Genomic DNA, 20,363 nt, shown 5'->3' on the forward strand with positions numbered 1-20,363 from the left:
ATGCAAGGGAGTTTGGGAGTACAGAATGCTTACTTTAGTTTTTTTTTTTTTTATGGATTGAGATCATATATATTATTAGCAAGATCATCAATCGGGTATGTAAGGACGTTTTATTTACCAGACTGCTGTGTCGTGAAAGAGGAAGTTTTATTTTCCACACTGCTATGTTGTGAACTCATCTGAATGATGCAAGATTTGTTTCAGAATGGCCTCGTGTGTGTGTGTGTGTGTGTGTGTGTGTGTGTGTGTGTGTGTGTGTGTGTGTGTTTGTTTATGAATATGTGGGGGTACACTTTGAAAGAGGGAACACTCACATGAGCAAAACGCATTTCACTACTATAAAAAGGCGAGCATTCTTTTAAATGGAGTTTCTGCTGGCAGCCTTTTGCATGGCATCCAGTTGCAGTGGTGTAAGGGAATTTGCCTTTACCACACTATTGTGTGATTTTTAAAGTTTAGTATCCTGCAAAAAAAAAAAATCATTTTAGTTTTTCATATTTTCGATCACTATAGATTCACTCTAAAGTGTTCACTGTCCTGACGTTCATTCTCTGGAACATTCTATATTTCATGACACACGCGCCCACACACACACACACACATATATATATATATATATATATATATATATATATATATATATATATATATATATATATATATATATATATATATGTGTGTATGCTTGTATGTGTGTGAGGTTTCTGCTTACCCCACTATTATGCAGTTTATGTTTTAATATGTTATATAGTAAAGTATACGTGAGTATATTATGTACGTGTGTATATTGTTGTTGTGTCTTTCGGCTTTTCCTGGTTAGGGGTCGCCACAGTGGAACTCCGGTCCCCTAAATGATTGGCAGTTGATTTTTACATGCTGAGTTGCCAGCCCTAACGCACAACCTTCAACGAAGGTACGCCCATTCATGCATGTCTCCACGCAGAAGATGCTCTAGCTGTATATAGGTTTAAAATAGTTATATGTTTTATTTGTAAGACTGCAAGGACTTGTCTAATCGGATCAAGCATTCTGCCATCTGTTTATCAGCACCCTTGCCTGTCGCTGTTAAATGATTTGACACATCTCAAGAAAAGCATGACTCCAAGTCTGAAGACAGTGTTGATTTTCCAAAGGTATTTACATTGAATATTTTCCCTGAGAATTCTATTAATCATTCCAAATGGTATCAACTTCTCTGTAAGCAATTCACACTTGTTTTGTACATTTTTTCTCAAGTATTACTTTTCCTGTACTTGTTGTTCTGCCTTGGAGGCTAGTCTTTCCAGTACACATCCCATGTCATAGAGTAATAGGACTTTGTGTTTTACATTTCATTGTCATTTGAATTTCATTGCTTCAAAAATAATGCGATTGTAATGAGCTAGAAATTCCTGTCTCTCTGTCTAAGGCTAAAAATAACCAAGTTACCCGTGCATTAGTCCGTCTGACAGTGTATAGCAGTGTTGGCTGTGAACAGAGACCTGGGTGCCGTGTAGAACAGTCATCGCTTTCATGACATAATGTGTGATTTAAACTTGCACTTTGCATGTGGACTGGATTTTAACTGTAATAAGAAGACGGCATTCTCCTTTTCCTTTGGGGAAGAGTTCTTTACTGACCATTTTGCAATGTTTGAAGCTGTCTACATATACATCTTGGTTTTATGAGTCCACAGATGGGTGTAGCACAATGCCTACTTCTGAGACTAGTGCTCATATGTTTTTATATGTTTCTGCCATTGTAGGTTTTCGAAGAGCTGTTGCTTGATGCAGACTGGAGTGTAAATGCAGGAAGTTGGATGTGGTTGTCCTGCAGCTCCTTCTTTCAGCAGTTCTTTCACTGTTACTGCCCTGTTGGCTTTGGAAAGAGAACGGACCCCAATGGTGACTATATCAGGTACTAAATTACTTCTTTGTATGTACTTTCCTCAGTGCCTACTTGTCTGTGTATTTCTGTCATTGTTTTATTGACCCTATGACTGCAATTATTTCTAGGCGTTACTTACCTGTACTCAGAGGATTCCCTGCAAAGTATATTTATGATCCTTGGAATGCCCCACTGAGTGTTCAGAAGTCTGCAAAATGCATTATCGGAGTGAACTATCCTAAACCAATGGTTAACCATGCAGAGGCAAGTCGACTGAACATTGAAAGAATGAAACAGATTTATCAGCAGTTGTCGCGCTACAGAGGACTTGGTATGTTTTGTCACCTCCCATTTCATTGTACTGAAACTGGATAGTGAAATGCATTAGATTACAAGTACATGTTGTCAAGTGTAAGAAAATTTGTTTATAAATGGTCATTGAAATACTACTTTAGTAGTCAAACAAGACGTTTTGTTTGTTTAGCATGTTGATCAAGGTAGTGGGTTAATCCATTATGGACCCATTTGAACCACAGCCCAGGATTTACAGTAGACAATAGAAGGTGTAACACAGTGGTAGAAGAGCATTGTTTGTAATATAGGATTTAAGTCACATTTACAAAGTGAGAAAATGGAATAAAGTTGGCTTTTACAGTACAATATGTAAAAATTTGTAATACTGAGTACAGTGACTATGCACAGTAAATACTCCGCAAATATTAGAATGTCTATATACATAGTTACTTAATAGTGCCGTCCTGTGAAGAATTAACATCTGTAAATTCTGTTAATGAAAATAGAAGTCAGAAGTGATAGAGCTGCATGAGGAGAAAGCGGCAGTTAAGTGGTTTGTAAATTAAGGAGTGGATGGGTAGAGGAAGGTAAGAACAGAGAGGTAGAAGGGCCAATTTTCTGACTGGATAGAGTGAGATAATAAGAGGTTTATACTTGGTGAATAAATGTTTAGGAGATCGATGTTTCTCTAGTACCCTAGTAACCTTTCTTCTAAGGATGGATACTTAGTTGCTTATTGAATGATCTCTCGGAAGAGGGGGTCCTGTGGAGAAGAGTCATGCAATGCTGTTAAGTGCTCATCAGTCAAGTGTGAGTTACAGAGGAAGTTATTTTTCTAGCATTTGTTTACCTAACATTATACTCACATTATTAACAAAAAGTCTTGTTTTAAAAATAAGGATCTGATGCCATCCTTTTCATTCTTCCTCATGAGTGGGTCTAGGATCCGATCCTGTGATAGACTCAGCTGCATATACAAGACTTTGGATCCAATTCTCGAGCTTCTCCCTCTACCCACAGTGCTCTGTTCCATCCCCAACTCCTCAGATCTCGTTTGCTCCCATAACTGCGAGATGGGAAGATCCAATCTCGAGTGTAAGAGCATCTTGTTGAGCTTTTTCTCTTTTAATTCTAATACTAATTTCTTCATATAATTACTTTTAAACTTAATTCCTTCCTCCCTCAGCTGTTCGCAGGAGTTAGGGTTTTTCCCCCCAATTACTGTTCCTTCTCTCGTACCACTCATGGTACTTGACTGGCACTCTATTTCCAAGTTTTCCTTATAAATTATATATTTCTGTTCTTTTCTTATATCTGTTTTAATTTTCAGGTTAAAATCTACTGTAGCTTAAATTTTAACCTTTCCGGTTAAACTTAGTGTTTTAAAAAACCCTTTTCTTCCTCTTTAGGGCTTGTTTCTTATCTGTTGCCTTCATGTCTAAGAAACCCATGTCAGAAAAACCTATGGGTTTTAAGAATTGCACTTCTTGTGGGCATAAGTAGGCATAAGATTCCTAATTCTGATGCCCACAAGAAGTACGTATACTGTCTAGGAGCAGACCACCTGGATTCTCTATGCACTGTTTGTGCACCTTTTAATCCGAGGGCCCTGTCTGATCATAGAAACAAGCTCATCCTGAAAGGATTAATTCCTGCTGGGGCTCAGACCCCCTCAAAACATTCTCAAATGGTTTCTGAATTAAGGAAGAGACACCATCTCAAATCTCCAAAAACCTCGTAGGAACCATCCAAGAAGTTGCAAAAGGTTTCAGGCCGCCCTCAAATCTGACTGGCTGAGCCCCCTACTACCAGTTCTCCCCTTCTATCCACCTCAGTCTCAGATCCCAGACCCTCTGATCTGATGAGCAGAGGCTCTACGCCAGAATTTTTATTGAAACCATTGTCTCCGGCTCTGCCTTCCCAGTTGTTTCAAAGACATGCAAAGCACTGCTGACCGGCGTCCACATCTTCATCTAGGTTTCCTAGGAGTTTGACAGAAGCAGACATGGACAGGATGATGTGGAGAATCCTTGGGGCTCCAATTCAGATGGGGTTCCTGCCAGCTCGATCACCTATCAGATCCATGAGCACATATGGGCAACAGATAATGTCTCCTCCCCCTTTCTGACCTGCTGCTTTGAGGTAGGTCCCAGGATCCAAGATCCCAAAGAGGTTTGGCATCGGATCCAAGGAAACTCCCTTTCTCTACTCTGACAGTATCCCTGACCAGTTCTTCTCCAGTCCTTCAGATGAGGGCGGGTCGCGCATCCAATATGTCAGTGCCAGATCCAGCGGGTTGGGTTCAGTTCCCAGTTTGTCTGTCCTTCCCTTCCCCTTGTTGCCTTGGCCCTGGATATCTTTGGTCTGATTCTCTCCAGATGGCTCAGATCGAGGGCTGACCTCAACCTCCCTTCTTTGGCTGCTTCAGCTCCGAGGGAGGGGGGAGAGGTTTCCCCAGGTCTGTCAGCCTTCCATGTAGTAGGAAAGGGTTTCTCTTTGCATAGAGAGACGTCCTCTCTAGTCTTGGATCTTATCCCTCGCCTCTCATTGGGTCCGAGCTCTGAGCCTATCATTTCTGCTCCTCAGGGTCAGAAGCTCAGGGAAGCCTCCACACATGTTCCCCAGAGGAGTTCCCCCATTCTTCTGACACCTCTCCAGAACACCCCATGGAAGAGGAACACCCCATGGAAGAGGTACCTCGGAAGAGAATGTGCAAGAGGAGGCACATAGACTCCCCTATGGAGTCTCTCACAGAGAATACAGATTTTGATGAGGGGGAAGGATCCCCCCGATCACCACCTGATGATGTCTCCTTCGGGGACATCCTGGAAATCCTTAAACAGAAAGGTGTCTGGTCTTCCCAAACTCCTTCACCTGAAGAGTCTGTGTTCCTGGAGGCTTTTGAGCCTGGTTCATCTATATTTTGGGTGACCCTCCCCCCTCAACAGGTGAACTTATTGACTTGGTTTCCCACTGGGCTTGGAAGGAACAGGACACTGTCAAGCCCATCCCCAAGCACTTGGAAAAGTTCTTAGTTCCGCCTTCAGATACTCCTCACGGGAGCAAGGGAATCCCAGGTGATGCCATAGTTGCACAGCAGCCACTAAGAAGGAGCTAGAGGAGCAAAGCTCCTCTGTCCAGCCACTGAATAGGGGGTCTAGAGCGATGTACAGGTTTGGTAAGCACATTTATGCCTCAGCCACATTTGCACTGAGGTTGTTAAATAACTGGCACATTTTACTCGCTTACAGAGAGATTAGTGAAAGACACTCGCCAACAGTGAGCAGGAGGGAAAGACCCTGTCTGCCACTGGAATCAAATTTTCTTCCCCTCAGCATTTATTCTGTAGGAACCAGCAAGGTGGTAAGAAAAATGTGGTTCTGGAAATCTCAGGGACCTTACCAGGACTCGCGTGGGGATACTTCCAGAGGCAGAGGAGGAGGTTTCAATGGAAGGCATCACCCTAGGGTTAGAGGAAGCCCGCAAAATCAGGGCTTCAGAGACACCTTCTCTGATAGGCCCTATCAACACTGCTGAAGCAGTGCCCAGTTGCCTGTCTCTGGAGGTAGTTGGGGGGGAATTTTTCCTTGCACCTAAATGCCTGGACCAGTATCACAAAAAATGCATGGGTGCCAAAAATCATATCCACAGGTTACTACATACCCTTTTCCCCTTCTGCGTCCAGTCCAGAGAAAGAAACTCCCTGACGTTATACCCAGTCAGAGGGAGTACACAGCCCAAGAAATTCAAACGCTGATGCAAGAGTCATCCAGGAGGTCCTACCCAAATAGATAGGATTTGGAACACAGGACCGGAGACCAATTCTGGATCTAAGCAATTCAGTATGTGAAGAAGTCAAAGTTGCGAACGGTTATGGTTCAGTCCATCCTTCCTCTTCTGCACAAAAATGATTGGTTGTGCTCTATAGATCACCAGGATGGCATACTCCCACATCAAAATAGCCAGGCAATCCAGGCGACACCTGCAGTTTTGGCTGGGAGCCGATCATTACTAATTCAGAGCACTGCCCTTTGAACTCGCTGCAACCTCCAGGGTGTTCACCAAATGCATGGCAGTTGTGGCAGCTCACTTGAGACTCAAAGGTTTCCAGCTGTTGCCTATCTCTACAATTGACTCCTCACTACACTGGCCAGGCATCAACTTCTGCAAGCCAGGGATTACTTGCTTCAGATCTCCAACTCCCCAATCATTACAATAAATCTTGCCAAATCGAAGCTGACTCCTGTACAGACTGGAATTTATAGGAATTCAGCTGGATACGACTCAAGTGGCATTACCTCTTCATCGCATCGCATCACATCTTTGAGAAATCAGGTGTGGGACTTACTGTGTCCCTTCCATCTAAAGGCTCTTGTGTCAATCACAGCTGCTATTCTTCTAGTTCCTCTAGCAAGATTCTTTATGCAAATTCTTCAGTGGACACTGGCAGTTCAGTGGTCCATTCTTTACCAGCCTCTATCGTTTCCTATAAAACTCACTCCAATTTGCAAACCTCTTGTTTCCTGGTGGATCCAGTCAGATGACCTCTTTGAGCAGATCATTCTCTCTTACTACCCCAGTAGCCACATCGACCATGGGCACTTCCCAACTAGGATGGGGGGGGCGGTGCATTTCATGGGAAAGCTGGTCTAAGGCACGTGGTCCCCTTGGAGACCAAATTGCATATCAATGTCTTAGAAATGAGAGCAGTCCTCCTAACACTGCAAGCCTTTCAGGACATTCTCCCCCTAGGAACTATTGCACTCCATACTGGCAAACATGTCAGTAGTTCGGTACATCAACAAACCAGGAGAAACCTGTTCCTAGCCATTGTGCAGAGAGGCCATTAGGGTCTGGGAATGGGCGTTCTCTTCAGACATCTTTCTTATTGTAGCGCACATACTGGGGAAAACCAGTGCACTGGCGGACAGACTCAGAAGGTCCATCCTGATTCCTCACGAGTGGTCCCTCAGTCAGACATTAGTGAATGTGATCTTCAGTCACTGGGCAAGCCTTGCTGTGACCTGTTTGCCTCTCCCTTCAACAACAAGTGCAGTCAGTACTTAGTTCTGATCCCTCCTCCAGGGGAGTCACTGAAGGATGCTCTAATTCACAATTTCCCCTACCCCCCAGTCTCTTCTATACTCACCCCTTCTGCTGATCCCGAAGTTTTTACAGAAACCAAACAGGCTGAAGAGTTCAGGTATCCTTATTGCTCCCCCCCTCCTTCTGGCCTCAACAGATATGGTTCCCCCTCCTCTGGTCTCACTTGAAATATCCTCCATGGATACTAGAGCCCACTCAGGATCTCTTATCTCATCTATCATGAATTCAACATTCCATTCTCCACACCCTTCAAACTGACCACTTGGTTTCTCTACTTCCAGTGATAGTAAGACAGTCCAGGCTTGCTACACCAGTTCATGACATTATCTTGGCCTCCCAGAAGGCCTCCAGCAAAAAAGTCTACAGAGGCAAATGGAAAAGGTTTTTCCATATGGGCTTCCAAGCAAAATATTGACCCCTTTTCAACACCTACTTTGGCCATTGTTCTTTTTATCACTACTCTTTAAGGAAGGGGCTATTTTTTTCTACTATTAAACTTCACTTAGCAGCCATATCCAACTTCCATGCTGGAAACAAATCATTCTCTGTGACCTCTTTCAGATTATGTAAAGCTTTCATGAAGGTAATTTTCTTCCTTAGACCTCCAAAAGGATCCCTCTCCTCCTTGGGATTTGACATTGGTCTTTCAGGAGTTAACTCTAAAACCCTTTGAACCGGTGGATAAATGCAACATGAAGTTTTTCTTGGCAATCATCTTTTTAGTAGCTATCACTTCAGCAAAAAGAATTTGCAGAAGATACCTCCGTTTCATTGCAGGTTCAACCCATTACCAATTCTCTGCACTGCCCTTTGGCTTATCTACTGCGCCCAGGGTCTTCACAAAATGCCTGGCACTAGTAATTGCATACTGCAGACAAAGAGGAATCCAAATATACCCATACCTGGACGACTGTCTCATCCAAGCAGAAAGCAAGGACATTCTCTTACAACACCTGGCTTTTGTAAAACATCTTCTTAAGTTGCCTAGGGTACACAGTAAACGAAAAGAAATCAAAACTAGTGCCCTCACAAAATGTGACATTCCTGGGTGCCAGCTTGAATACAACGGCCCAGATGGCTTATCTGACGCCAGACAAACAACTACAATTAACTCAATACTTCAGAACAATGGCAACAAAGACCCAACTCCCTGCAAGAAAAATTCTGCAGGCCTTGGGCTTCATGGCATCTTGCATACTACTAATACCATTTGCAAAACTGCATATGAGGAAATTACAGTGGTACCTAAAAAGCGTATGGACTCAACACAGCCACAGCTTGGAAACAATGATACCTCTCATTCCCTGCCTTCAACAGGAGTTTCTATGGTGGTCACAGGCATGTCACCTCAACAAGGGTCAGCCTTTCACCCTACCCCCAGCCAGGCAAACTATGACAACAGATGCACCGGACTATGCCTGGGGGGCACACATGGCATAACGGTGCGTTCAAGGCATATGGACTGCAGATCAAAGGAATCTGCACATCAATCAAAAAGAAATGCTAGCTGTACAAAATGCTCTGACAGCCTTCAAGGACCTCTTACATCCAGGACAGCTTATTATAAGGACAGACAACACCACAGTAATGTGGTACATAATCGAACAAGGGGGTACACACTCCTACCCTCTATGCAGGCAAGCAGTGACCTTGTGGAACACAGCACTGGCTTACCAAGTTCAATTACAAACTCAATTCCTGCCAGGAAAAAAGAACACATTGGCAGACTATCTAAGCAGAAACATCATGGATCCCCACGAGTGGAAACTGGATCCACAAGTATTCACAATGATAGCTCAGAAATGGGGGCTCCTAGACATAGACCTGTTTGCCAGCCCTCAAAACTATCAGCTAACAAAATTTTGCACAAGGACTTTCCACCATCAAGCTTGGAAAGTGAACGCGCACTCATTCTTGGAAAATGCTAACAGTATATGCCTTTCCTCCATTACCCCTTCTCACAAAGGTGCTACTGAAAGTCAGGATGGAGAGACCCCGAATGATACTCATTGCCCCAGACTGGCCACGCCAGCACTGGTACCCACTATTAAGGAATATGGCCCAGGGCCCACCATGGATTCTACCACAAATTACCCACCTGCTCACATAGCAAGACAATCAGATACTACACAGCCAGCTCAAAACCTTAAACTTGGCTGCATGGCAAACCACCTAAGCAACCAGCCAGCTCCTCTCTCACAAGCTGTTATGGATGTTATTCTGGAGGCCAGGAGGCCCAGCACCAGGAAAGCCTACTCAGACAAATGGAAAAGGTTTTGCACCTAGAACCAAGCTAAAGGCCAAAATACCCTTCAGCCTGACATACCTCAGATTCTGCAATATTTAACTGAGATGTTACACAAAGGGCTTTCTTTTTCATCTATTAAAATCCACGCCTCAGCTATTTTTGCTCACTACAGCACGGATCCTCCCTTATTTTCACATCCACTCCTAAGGCAGTTTCTCAGAGGGGCCAAAAACATTAGGCCTCCCAGGAGAGCACCAACACCTACTTGGGACCTCAACTTTGTTCTGGAAAAACTCATGCTACCTCCTTTTGAGCCAGCTTTCTCAACTGACTTAAAGTTTATATCATGGAAGACTGCCCTGCTGCTAGCAATTACTTCAGCTAGAAGAGTTTCAGAGCTTCAGGCACTAATGGTAGTAGAGCCTTTCCTCATTTTTCATCAAGACAGAGTTTCTCTACGAACTAACCCCTCCTTTATGCCTAAGGTGGTATCAAGTGTGGCTCTAAATCAAACCATCCATTTACCCACCTTCTTACCAAATCTACAGAACAAAGGAGAAAGACTCCTGCATTCCTTGGACATTCACAGGCAGCTACGTTACTACTTGGATAAAACTAAGGTTTTCAGAAAATCTGACCAGCTTTTTGTATCCTATGCTACAGCATCACAAGGAAAGGCTATCTCAAAACAGACCATTTCCAAATGGATAGGACATTGCATACGTTTTTGCTACACCCACCATGGAAAACCAATTCCTGCTACCATAATGCCCATTCTACCAGGGCAGCAGCTATATCTACAGTCTTCCTCAGGGTGGTGCCAACCAAGGATATTCTGGAAGCTGCAACTTGGAGTTCAGTACACACCTTCACCAAACATTACCACTTTACTCTAAGACTAGAGCTGGCTTCGCCACTGCAGTTTTGCAGGGCCTTCTAGCCTCCTCTAACCCTGTTTGACTCCACCTCCCATCCTTAGCTTTGGGATTCTACCCAAGTGTGATGACTGCAGCAGGGTAACACGATGAAGAGTTTTGGATCTTGTTTTTGTGTGACGATGAAGATAGTACAGTTTTGTACCTACCATAAATGTAGATGTTTGAGTGTATACCCTGCTGCAGTCCAGGTTACCCTCCCTCCATCCCCTCTGAACTAGCTGAACTTATCTCTACCACTCTATTCTATACTACCTCTGTGGTGTATTTGCTTGTGCCTAAGGTTTTTTTTTTTTCCGCCCCTGACATCTGGGGCAAGAAAAACTGAAGAAAATGGCGTCGGGTGCCTCTGATGTACCCCTGGCGCTCTGACGTCAGGGAAGAAGCGACAGCAACTGACGCCGGACCAAGACTTTGGAATTCGGGCCGACGGCAGGATAACCCAAGTGTGATGACTGCAGCAGGGTATACACTCGAACATCTACATTTATGGTAGGTACAAAACTGTACTTTTCTTATTTTCTACTGAAATAGGGTTCCAGAATACTAGAACACTTTTGTGTTGAACTGTTGCAGACAAGAATGTCATCTGTCCTGTTGAACTGTGAAAAGAACGGTTTTAATTGGTGGCATTTCTTCTTAGAAAATGTCATAGCTGCAACCTTTCAGTGTGCGAATAGCCTTGATTAGTTTTTCATAAATATCTCCTGTGGACAGACATCATTCTCCATTGGTTGGGTTATTTTCTTTTTTGGGGGGAGGGTAGAAAATCTACGTGATGCATTGCTTTATATGTGAGATGTAGGCCATACTTTGTTTTTTTTCCATCTTTCTGAATGTCTTATTCCATATAAAGTGGAAACTGTCATTTTCATCATTCTTATTTTTTTTTATTCTCTTAATATAAAATTTTAGTTATGCCCTCCAAAAAATTGTTTGGGAAAAATTTGGGGAAAGGCAGGGATACAGATTTCTGTGGTTCTGTCAAGTGTTGATTTCTGGTAGACTCTTAACAGAATGTTTGTTTATTCTGATTTGATTTGGAAGATACAGTTCATAGGGCTGGTCTGAGATTTCTCAAGTTAGAATGTAAAATAATGTCACTGCTTCTAGCGATATTTTCTCTCTTGATATGATAGGATATGTTTTACAACATGCCTTTGAAATGTGTAGAGCTCTTCATTTGGTAAAAGTACTTATTACTTGGAAAGCAGTTTGTGGACTCAAGCTCCCATGATTGTTCTCTGCCTCATTATTCTGGGCCTGTTTTCATACATCATTCCCTAATAAAAGGCGTTTCAGGCTGTAAGTTTTAATACCAGTGCTTTGTTTAGGCCCTGCATAAATACAAAGGACTGGAGAGATTTTTGCTCTGGATATTTTTCAGTGAGCAGTATATATTTACACATGACCTTTTGGCCTCCGTTTCATTTGTTATTAGAATGGAGTGACCTGTAAGAACAGAAAAGGTTTCAGTGAGAAAGAGTTGCTTGCATTGCCCTCCATACCCGTGATGTCCGTGGAGGCAGCATCTGCTGAATCCTCAGTCTTTACTAACTTGAGCATTTAGCCACCCCAGAACCTTAAGTAGCGCATTTTTAGCCTCTCCATTGAACCTACTGTTTCTGTAGTGGGAACCAAGACTTTGATTCTGCCTGGCTGTCATGCTTGGCTAGCGAGTGATTGTTGCATATGCATCTCACACCTCTTAACCTTGCATGTGGCAAAGCAGCAATGTGCATTGGGTTGTTTGGTTGTGAATGTGCTGCATACTGCAGTCCTCTGTGTACCAGCAGTTCCACTGGTGGCATGCTTGGCTTTTGTCTCCACCAACAGGCACACATTTAATGGGATCTCTCGTCATCTACCTGGCAGACTTTTTTAACAGCCTTGGCTTTGCTACACAAACCTGGGCCACAGTCACAACTCTACCCATCTGCGTTTTGGCTTTGTTCCCCCATCACGAGTGCTGTAATTTCAGAATTCATAATAACTGGTACTTTTGCCCTCTTCCCCCATAAAAATATAGACATCTGTTATTGTTTTAGGGCATTGGTACTATGAGTATTGTCATACACATGCACACTTTACATGGATATGATATCAGGGGTCTTCCTCTTATTTGAGTGAAAGATTGGTATTTATTCTGCAATTCTATGTTCAAATACTCTCTCTCGTGCACATGTTCCAGGTTAGGGGTGTAAACCTAGCCCCTGTACCAATCCATTGTTATCTTCAGTTCTGACAGATTGGAATGCAAGCCTTTCATTTTTCATAGAAAACTCTGTGCCTAGAAAATGCAAACCATCCCATTGTTCATGTGGCCAGCCGATCATAAGACCTGTCCTAGCAGCTTGTGGAAGATCATGACATCATGCATTGTAGCATCTGTCAGTATTTAATTAGGCCACCCCAAAACAAAGGAGTATTCCCTGTCCTGCTTTACATCTTGAAAAATGGCTTTCACAGAGAGCGACTAGAACAAAGACGTATAGATAGGTCTCTTGAACAGTCTCCAGTTGCTGGCAGAGCAGTTTACGAAGAAAAAATGACATGGAAGGAAGACATTGATCTCGCTGCCTTGGAACCAAATTCTTCCCAAAGATGGTCTCATTTGTAGCCTGCCCATCATCTGAGGCAGATAAGAGAAGCTAAGTCCTGGAAGCCACCTGGGGTATGCATCCTGAGACGGTAGCATCACACATTCTGTGGTCAAGCAACAAGAGCTATGTCTCAGTTTGGTCTATCCATAGAGTGGTCCATCAAATTCTCCAGGGTGTACTTGGTTGTGTCACTTTGGAATAAATGGTGTCAACCCCAGACTTAGTTGAGGATCATCTGAGCTCAGTGGCCTAAGTTAGAGTGCAACCAAGGTCTTTCAAGGCAGGGCTTACAGGAGAGGTGCAGGCATTAGTCATGAGACAGCTGTTTTATATCTCATGAGATCTGTCCTTGTGGGTACAGGATTGCACCCTTGAGGAGCATGAGCTTATGCAAGTACCAGCCCCATTCCATGCTTCTGCAGTTCCCACATGACCTTCTATAGCTGCTTCTTAGGGTTCTGGTGTCTGTTTGCATCGTTTATGTTGACGCATCCATCCCTGTGTTTATCTGGTGAGTGTTGACCTTCCAAAACTAGAGATATCCTTCCATATCAGTATTCATAACAGGGATCTCCTGCCAAGGATAGCCCAACATCCAGCCAGTATTACCAAAGCCTTTAGTACTGATATGTACTGTACATCACATGTATGTTCCCCACGCAAGGCATAGGACTTAAAGGTGATGTATGGGCACACACACTCAGAACTTCTTTGCCAGCAGTCCGAACACCGTCAGTGAATGTCTGCCTGAATGCCTTTCTTCTGGCTGGTTCCAAAGTGGTTGAGAAACACCACAGACTCTCTGGTTCTGCCTGTTATCCACCAGGGATAATTCTTGGCTTGGAAATCCATTCCTCTCTTTTTGGGCATCCTTCAACCTCCTCCAGAACAGCTTCCTTTTTTCCCCCAGAGGTGCTTCATTCTGTTTTTGCCCAGGGCACCATTCAAGCTGTATGCCTGGCTTAGGTAGGGAGATGGTTTTAATCTGGAATTTATCTGGTTCCCAAGAAGGAGGGCCCCTGGAAACCAATTCTGGATCTGTCCCAGCTGAGCACCTTTCTTAAGATCCCTTCTTTTCAGATGATTCTTCAAATCTTATTTCCTCCTCCTCCCCAGGCATTTTTGGTCTCTCTGGATCTCAAGGATGCCTATCTTCATATCCCCTTCCACTTGCTTTCAGGAAATTTTTACGTTTGCTTGTTTCTTCCTTGCATTTTCAGTTTTCCGCTTTGCCCTTTGGCCTCTGTACTCCCCCAAGGGTATATACCAAATGCCTCACTCCTGTTATTGCTTTTTGTAGGATGAAAGGAGTTCAGCTCTTTCTTAATCTGATGATCTGCTCATGCTAGCTTCCTCCCCTCAGGCTCCACTTCAGGATCACCAGTTTACTATTTCCCGGTTGCAGAGTCTGGGGTTCACCATAAACTTTCAAAAATCTGCTCTGACTTCTTCTCAAGATCATGTTTTCTTAGGTTGCAGGATGCAGACAATTTCCATGCTGGCATCTCTACCTGCATCCAAGGCCCTCCCTATTATTGTCTTTTTCCAGTCTTTCTTCCTCTGGAGTCTTGTCACGACCTGGGACTGTCTCAGGGTGCTCAGTTTCATGGCTTCCACCATTCCCATGTTTCTCTAGCCAGGCTCCATATCAGAAAGCTACAGTGATACTCAAGTCAGTCTGGCTTTAGCATCGCCACCACTTGGGACTTCCCAATCCTCATCCTCCCGTGTTTCAAGCTCGAACTTCAATAGTGGATTCTTTAGCTCTCTGTTAATCCAGAGTTTCCTTTCCAGGCACCAGCCCTGACTTAAGAGCTTTTTACAGACTTTTCAGACAGAAAATAGGATGCCTCCTTCGGCGCTGTCAAAGTTCAGAGTTTCTGGCCTCTTAATCAGAGTTCAGACCACATCAATATAAAGGAGAAGAGGGTCCACCTTCTAGCCCTTGGGCTTTTCCTTCCCTTTTTCATCCCAGGCCCCTCAAATATTTCAGACAACATAGTGACAAGCAAAGGGGTACTAGGGCCTATGTTCTTTGTAGACTAGCTCTTCAGGTCTGTGATCTGGATGTCCTGTATCCATTGACTCTTTGGGCAGTTTACATTCCCTGGGGGCACAGTCTAGTGGCAGACTCCTTGAGCAGATCCAGCACACAAGCTCATGAATGGATGTTTCACAGATGTGTGCTCCTGGACATTTTCCACCGGCCGGGTTTTCCTTTGGTAGAATTGTCTACCTCCCCTTTGAACAGACAACTTCCTCTGTTCTGTTCCAGAGTCCCAAGTACTCAGGCTTGGAAACTAGACACACTGTCTTTTCCTCAGAAGGGGCTTTTTCTGTATGCCTTTCCTCCCCTTCTGCTTCTGCGAGTGTTGCGCAAGATCAGGCAGGACTCTCCCAAAATCCTGCTAGTGAACGCCCTTTTGGCCCAGACAGCACTGATCCCCCTTCTTTCTGACCTTGCCAGGGGCAGTCGCCGCAAGTTACCTCACTGGGTGGATCTTCTTACATAAGGCAAGGGATCTTTTATCCATTCTCACTTGTCCACTCTTCAACTGACACTGTGAGTTATAGGGTTTTGATCTCTAAGCACTTCTTTTCTGAGTCATGCTTCAGGTCCTGCAGGAGGCCAGGAAAGCCACTACTGGTAAGTCATATTTGTCCAAATGGAAAAGATTTTCTGCCTGGTGGTGCCTCTCTCGAAATCAGGATCCCTCATCTGTGCAGATTCCTATGGTTCTCTGTGTGATCTGCTGTATGCTGGGTTAGCATAGTTCTCAGATAAAGCTTACCCGTCAGCAATTTCTTCTGGTCTGCTCTTTGCTCTTCCTCTAGCCTCTAGATTTTAGGTCAGGCAATTTCTTAAAGGCATCCTTCATATCAAGTTGCCCAGGAAGCCTATTCCTCCTTCCTGGGACCTCAGTTTTGGTCTTGAAAAATTGATTCTGGGCTCCTTTTGAGTCTGCTGCTTCAGCTTCCTTACAGCATTGTCCTTGGAAGACTGTTAGCCCTCACTTTAGCTAAGAGAGTGTTTGAGCTTCAGGCTCTCATGACAGTTCTTCCTTTTTTAGTTTTTTTCACAGGCAGGGTGCATTCTTTGTAATAATCCTTATTTTATGCCCAAAGTGGTCAGTGAGTTGTCCCCTTAATCAGTCCATCTTCATTTCTTATTTCAGTCTCCTCTGTCTGCTATTTGGAAGGTTCTTCACACCTTGGATTTGTATAGACATCTCTGATATAATGTAGATAAAACTCAGGATATTCACAAGTCTGAGCAGCTTTTTGTTTCCTTTCATCCCAGGTCTTTTGGTTTGGCTGTTTCTACACAAACCATTTCATCCTGAATTTCTAAGGCCATTTCTTTTGCTACTCTTTTCATGGAAAATGGCTTTCCTTATCTGTAAAGGCTCAGTCTACGAGGGCTGTTGCCTCCACTGGTGCTTTTTCAAGGGTTTGGATACTATTTCCGTCCTTGAGGCTGCTACTTGGTCTGCATTTCATACCTTCACTAAGCATTATAAGTTGAATGTTATTTCCAGGGCTAGTGCTGGCTTTGCTAGGGCTATTCTACATGGGTTTCTAGAGAGTTATTCACTTTCATCCTCCTCCCAGATTTCCTGTTGAGCTTGTTTATTCTCCCTTCTATTATGAGTAATGCAACAGTGATATGGAAGGACATAGTATAGTTGTGTAAAATCTTGCCATAACGGTAAATGTCTTTCTCTTCACTACTGCAGCATTCACTCTGTCCCTCCTGCCTTGTCTGCTCTTACCTGTTCTTTCTTGGACTCTTGGTCATGAGGCTCTTCTCCCTTTTCTTCTTCTGGATGTACATGTTCTTTCTTGTCTCTGGATATTCTATTCTTACTGGGGCTTTTTCAGTTCTGAATGTGTGCATCCATACATCACCTTTATGCCCTATGACTTGCATGGGGCGCATATATGTGATGTACGGCTTCTGATGGTACTAAAGGCTTTAATATCGTGGCTGGAAGTTGGGCTGTCCTTGGCAGAAGAGATCTTCTGTTATGAATACTACAACAGTGAAGAGAAGGACATCTACTGTTATGATAAGACTTTACACAGCTGTACTTTCTGGTCAGGGGAAGATCTTTGTCACTGTTTCTAACCTGTAGAGATGACTCTGATGGTAAAACAAATCCATATTTTAAGATGGATAAGTGTAATGATTCCTTCCCTTCCAACAGCCTTCCTACCATCACCATGCATGACCCCCTTTGGAGAAAATGTGTCTGAGCAAACAGAGGCACACTCTAGAGCTAGCAATTAACTGTTTAACATTTTTTTTGGCTGTTTGTTCGTAGGTTCATACCAGGCTATCTGCCCTAGGGCATTTATAAGCCTAGCCAGAGTGTGTTTGGCTTTCGCCACCCATTTTAAATGAATTTTGCTATGCCCTTCTTCGAGGTTAGTATACTGTGCCTCTGTCTAACAGTGACACAGAAGTGATACCCAGAGTAAACCTACGATCTCCCATCCACTCATCAAGATTCCTCTTGAAGAGAGTCAATGAGAGACTCTGCCTAACCTGGACTGGGATTTTATTCCAGAGTGAAGGGAGCCTCTGGGTTATGAATCTGTTCCTCCAGTATGTCCTATTTATTTCAGTGCTGAGGTTCAAGTCTCTCAAGCGTGTAGCTCGATGGGATTTGGATTTTCTGAGGTGCAGCATGTCCATTAATTCCGGGTTGGACATGGCTTTATACGTCCAGCACAGATCGCCTCTGAGCAGGCGGTATGCCACTGAGTAGAGCTGGAGTTTCTTTAACCGGGCAGCATATGGCATCTGTTTGAGCCCTTTGATCCTCTTGGTGAGGTACTTTTGGGGTCTTTACAGTTGCTGCAGGTGTCTGGTAAGGTACATCCCAAAAGGGGCATTGTACTCTATTATGGGCCTGATGAGGATGAGTAGAGAGGCACGATGACCTCCCCTGATCTAGATGTGAATCCCTTCATGATTAGGTGGGCTATATAAAATGTTTTTCTAACCACTTTGGCCACGTGGTTTTCAAATGAGAGATTGCTGTCAACTTGGGTACCCAGGTCCCTAATTACTTCTTCCGTACTTAATGGATTACCACCTATGTGGTAATTTGTGGGCACTTTGTTTTTGCCAAAGGGGATGACTATACACTTTTTGGTGTTTAGCTTGAGGCCATGGCTCTGGCACCAGTTGTCTTTTTCTATGAGGCCCTTTTGTAGGATGCTTCTGTCGGCTGGAGAGTCTATTATGGCACCTAGTTTCCAGTCATCTGCGAACTTGGTCAGCCACAGTCCTTCCGTGTTGGCCTGTACCTCCGAGAAATATATACCAAACAAGAGAGGTCCCAGGACTGAGCCTTGTGGGATGCCACTTGTAACTGGTTTGGAGTCTGACATGGCTCCAGCAATTCTAACCATGTGGGTTCTGTCCTTGAGCCAGTTTGCAACCCATCTAGTGACGTAGAGGTTTATATTTAAGCTGGTGAGCTTATCTATAATGCCCGAGTGGGGTATTGTATCGAAGGCTTTTGCGAGGTCCAGGTAGGCTCTGTGGACCACCTTCCCCTCTAAAATGGCCATGGTGACTGTTTCAAAGAAATCAACCAGGTTTAAGAGGCAGGATCTGCCCTAAACAAAGCCGAACTGGGTAGGATCCAGTGTCTGTAGGTCCCCAATATCTTTATTTGAGGTCCATGATGATCCTTTCCATAGCTTTGCAGACCAAGCTAGTCAGGCTTATGGGGCGATAGTTTCCAGGATCCGTTGAGGCACCACCTTTGTGGAGAGGGACCACTGTTGCTGTACGCCACTCTTTGGGTACATATCCTGTAGTAAGGCTGAGATTGAACAGTAGTTTTATGTTTGGATTTAGCTCTTCTTTGAGTTCATGTAGGACGCAGCCGGGACACCGTCTGGTCCCATTGATGCTGTGTTTTTTGCTTTGGAGAGGGCGGCTCTTACCTGAGCATCTGAGATGTCAGGGGGGCAGCACTCTGCTGGGATAGATATTTGCCCTTTTGGTGGTGGTGGGGGGGTTTGCGCTGAACCTGTCAGCTAGGATGTTGGCAATGTCTGTGGGTTCGGTGTATTTTTTGTCATTTTGGACTAATTCTGAGCATATCTGGGAATTCCCACCCAGGTTCCTAACATATCTAAAGAAAGCCTTGTGATTATCCTTAGTGTCCTGTGCAATTTTTCTCTCGAAGCTGGCCTTAGACGATTTTGAGTGCCCGTAGTTTTTTGCTAATACTGATCAGAGATGCCTTCCCTTTTGGGATTTTGCTCTATCATGTAGTAGCTTCCTCCTTCTGTTGTATAGTTTGTTTATGGCTGGGGTCCACCAGACAGGACGCCTGCCTTTGGAGGATTGGGTCTTGGTTTTATTTGGGATTGCATGATCCATGCATTCCTGAAGGTGTTCATAGAATGCGTTTATAAAGGATTCTGCGGTCTGGGCGTATTTTCCAGAGGCCGGGGCTTTGAAGGATTCCACCTCAGTTTTGAGGAGTGTGAAATTTGCTTTAGAGAAGTTTTTCACTGTGGTTTTCTGGGCAGGGGTGGGGTCGGGATGTGAATATCCAGTGAGATTAGTTTATGGTCTGATCTTACCAGTGAGGGATACACTTCTGGTCTGGAGCATAGAGCCCCATGTTGGTGATGATCAGGTCCAATATGTTTTCCCCTCTTGTGGGAGTGGTAACAAGTTGTTCCATAGCATTTGAGTTTATAAATTCTAGGAACCTTTGGGCTAGGGTGTTGGAGCTAGAGTAATGCTCCCAGTCTATGTTTGGGTAGTTGAAGTCGCCCAATATAATGGTGTTTGGAGAGACCTTCATATTTTCCAGTGTTCTCAGGAAGGCCGAGTGGGGTTCCTGGGTTTGGGAGGGTGGTCTGTAGCAGGCTATAAACTGGAAGGCAGTTTTACCCACTGTTAGTTGCACATGGATAGTCTCTGATGCTTCGTGCTGTGCCACCAACCTGGAGGTGTGGGTATCTTTGACGAATATTGATACTCCCCCCTCCTTTTGTGGTTCGGTCCAAGTTTTGGGGCCGAAAAGCATGGTATGAGGTATATAACCTGGTAGTGCTGGGGTGCTCTCGGGAGCCTTGAACCAGGTTTCTGTTATTGCACAGATATCAATGTTCTCCATGCTAAGGAGAGTTTCGAGTGCGTGCATCTTGAGGTTTCGACTTCTGGGTTTGAGTAGCATTACTCTTAGTTTCTTATCCCTTGTGATACCTATGGAGGTGGGTTTGTCTTTTGAGCCTTGCCTAAAAAAGGCTCTATGGGGGTGGCAAGAGCCTTTG

The 20,363-nt window shown here is 44.1% G+C and overlaps 1 protein-coding gene across 1 annotated transcript in view; it reads left to right on the forward strand.

Moving 5' to 3' along the window:
• Positions 1–20,363, forward strand: part of CRY1 (cryptochrome circadian regulator 1) — a 200,930-nt gene that overhangs the window by 120,123 nt on the left and 60,444 nt on the right. Inside the window, exons 8-9 of the mRNA XM_044087589.1 lie at positions 1,745–1,896; positions 1,995–2,197. Of these exons, the coding sequence (XP_043943524.1) occupies positions 1,745–1,896; positions 1,995–2,197 (355 nt within the window). The remainder of the gene's footprint in view (positions 1–1,744; positions 1,897–1,994; positions 2,198–20,363) is intronic.

Source organism: Protopterus annectens, chromosome 11.part0 (genome assembly GCF_019279795.1).
Source record: "Protopterus annectens isolate FY-2018-M chromosome 11.part0, PAN1.0, whole genome shotgun sequence".
Classification (NCBI taxonomy): Eukaryota; Metazoa; Chordata; order Ceratodontiformes; family Protopteridae; genus Protopterus; species Protopterus annectens.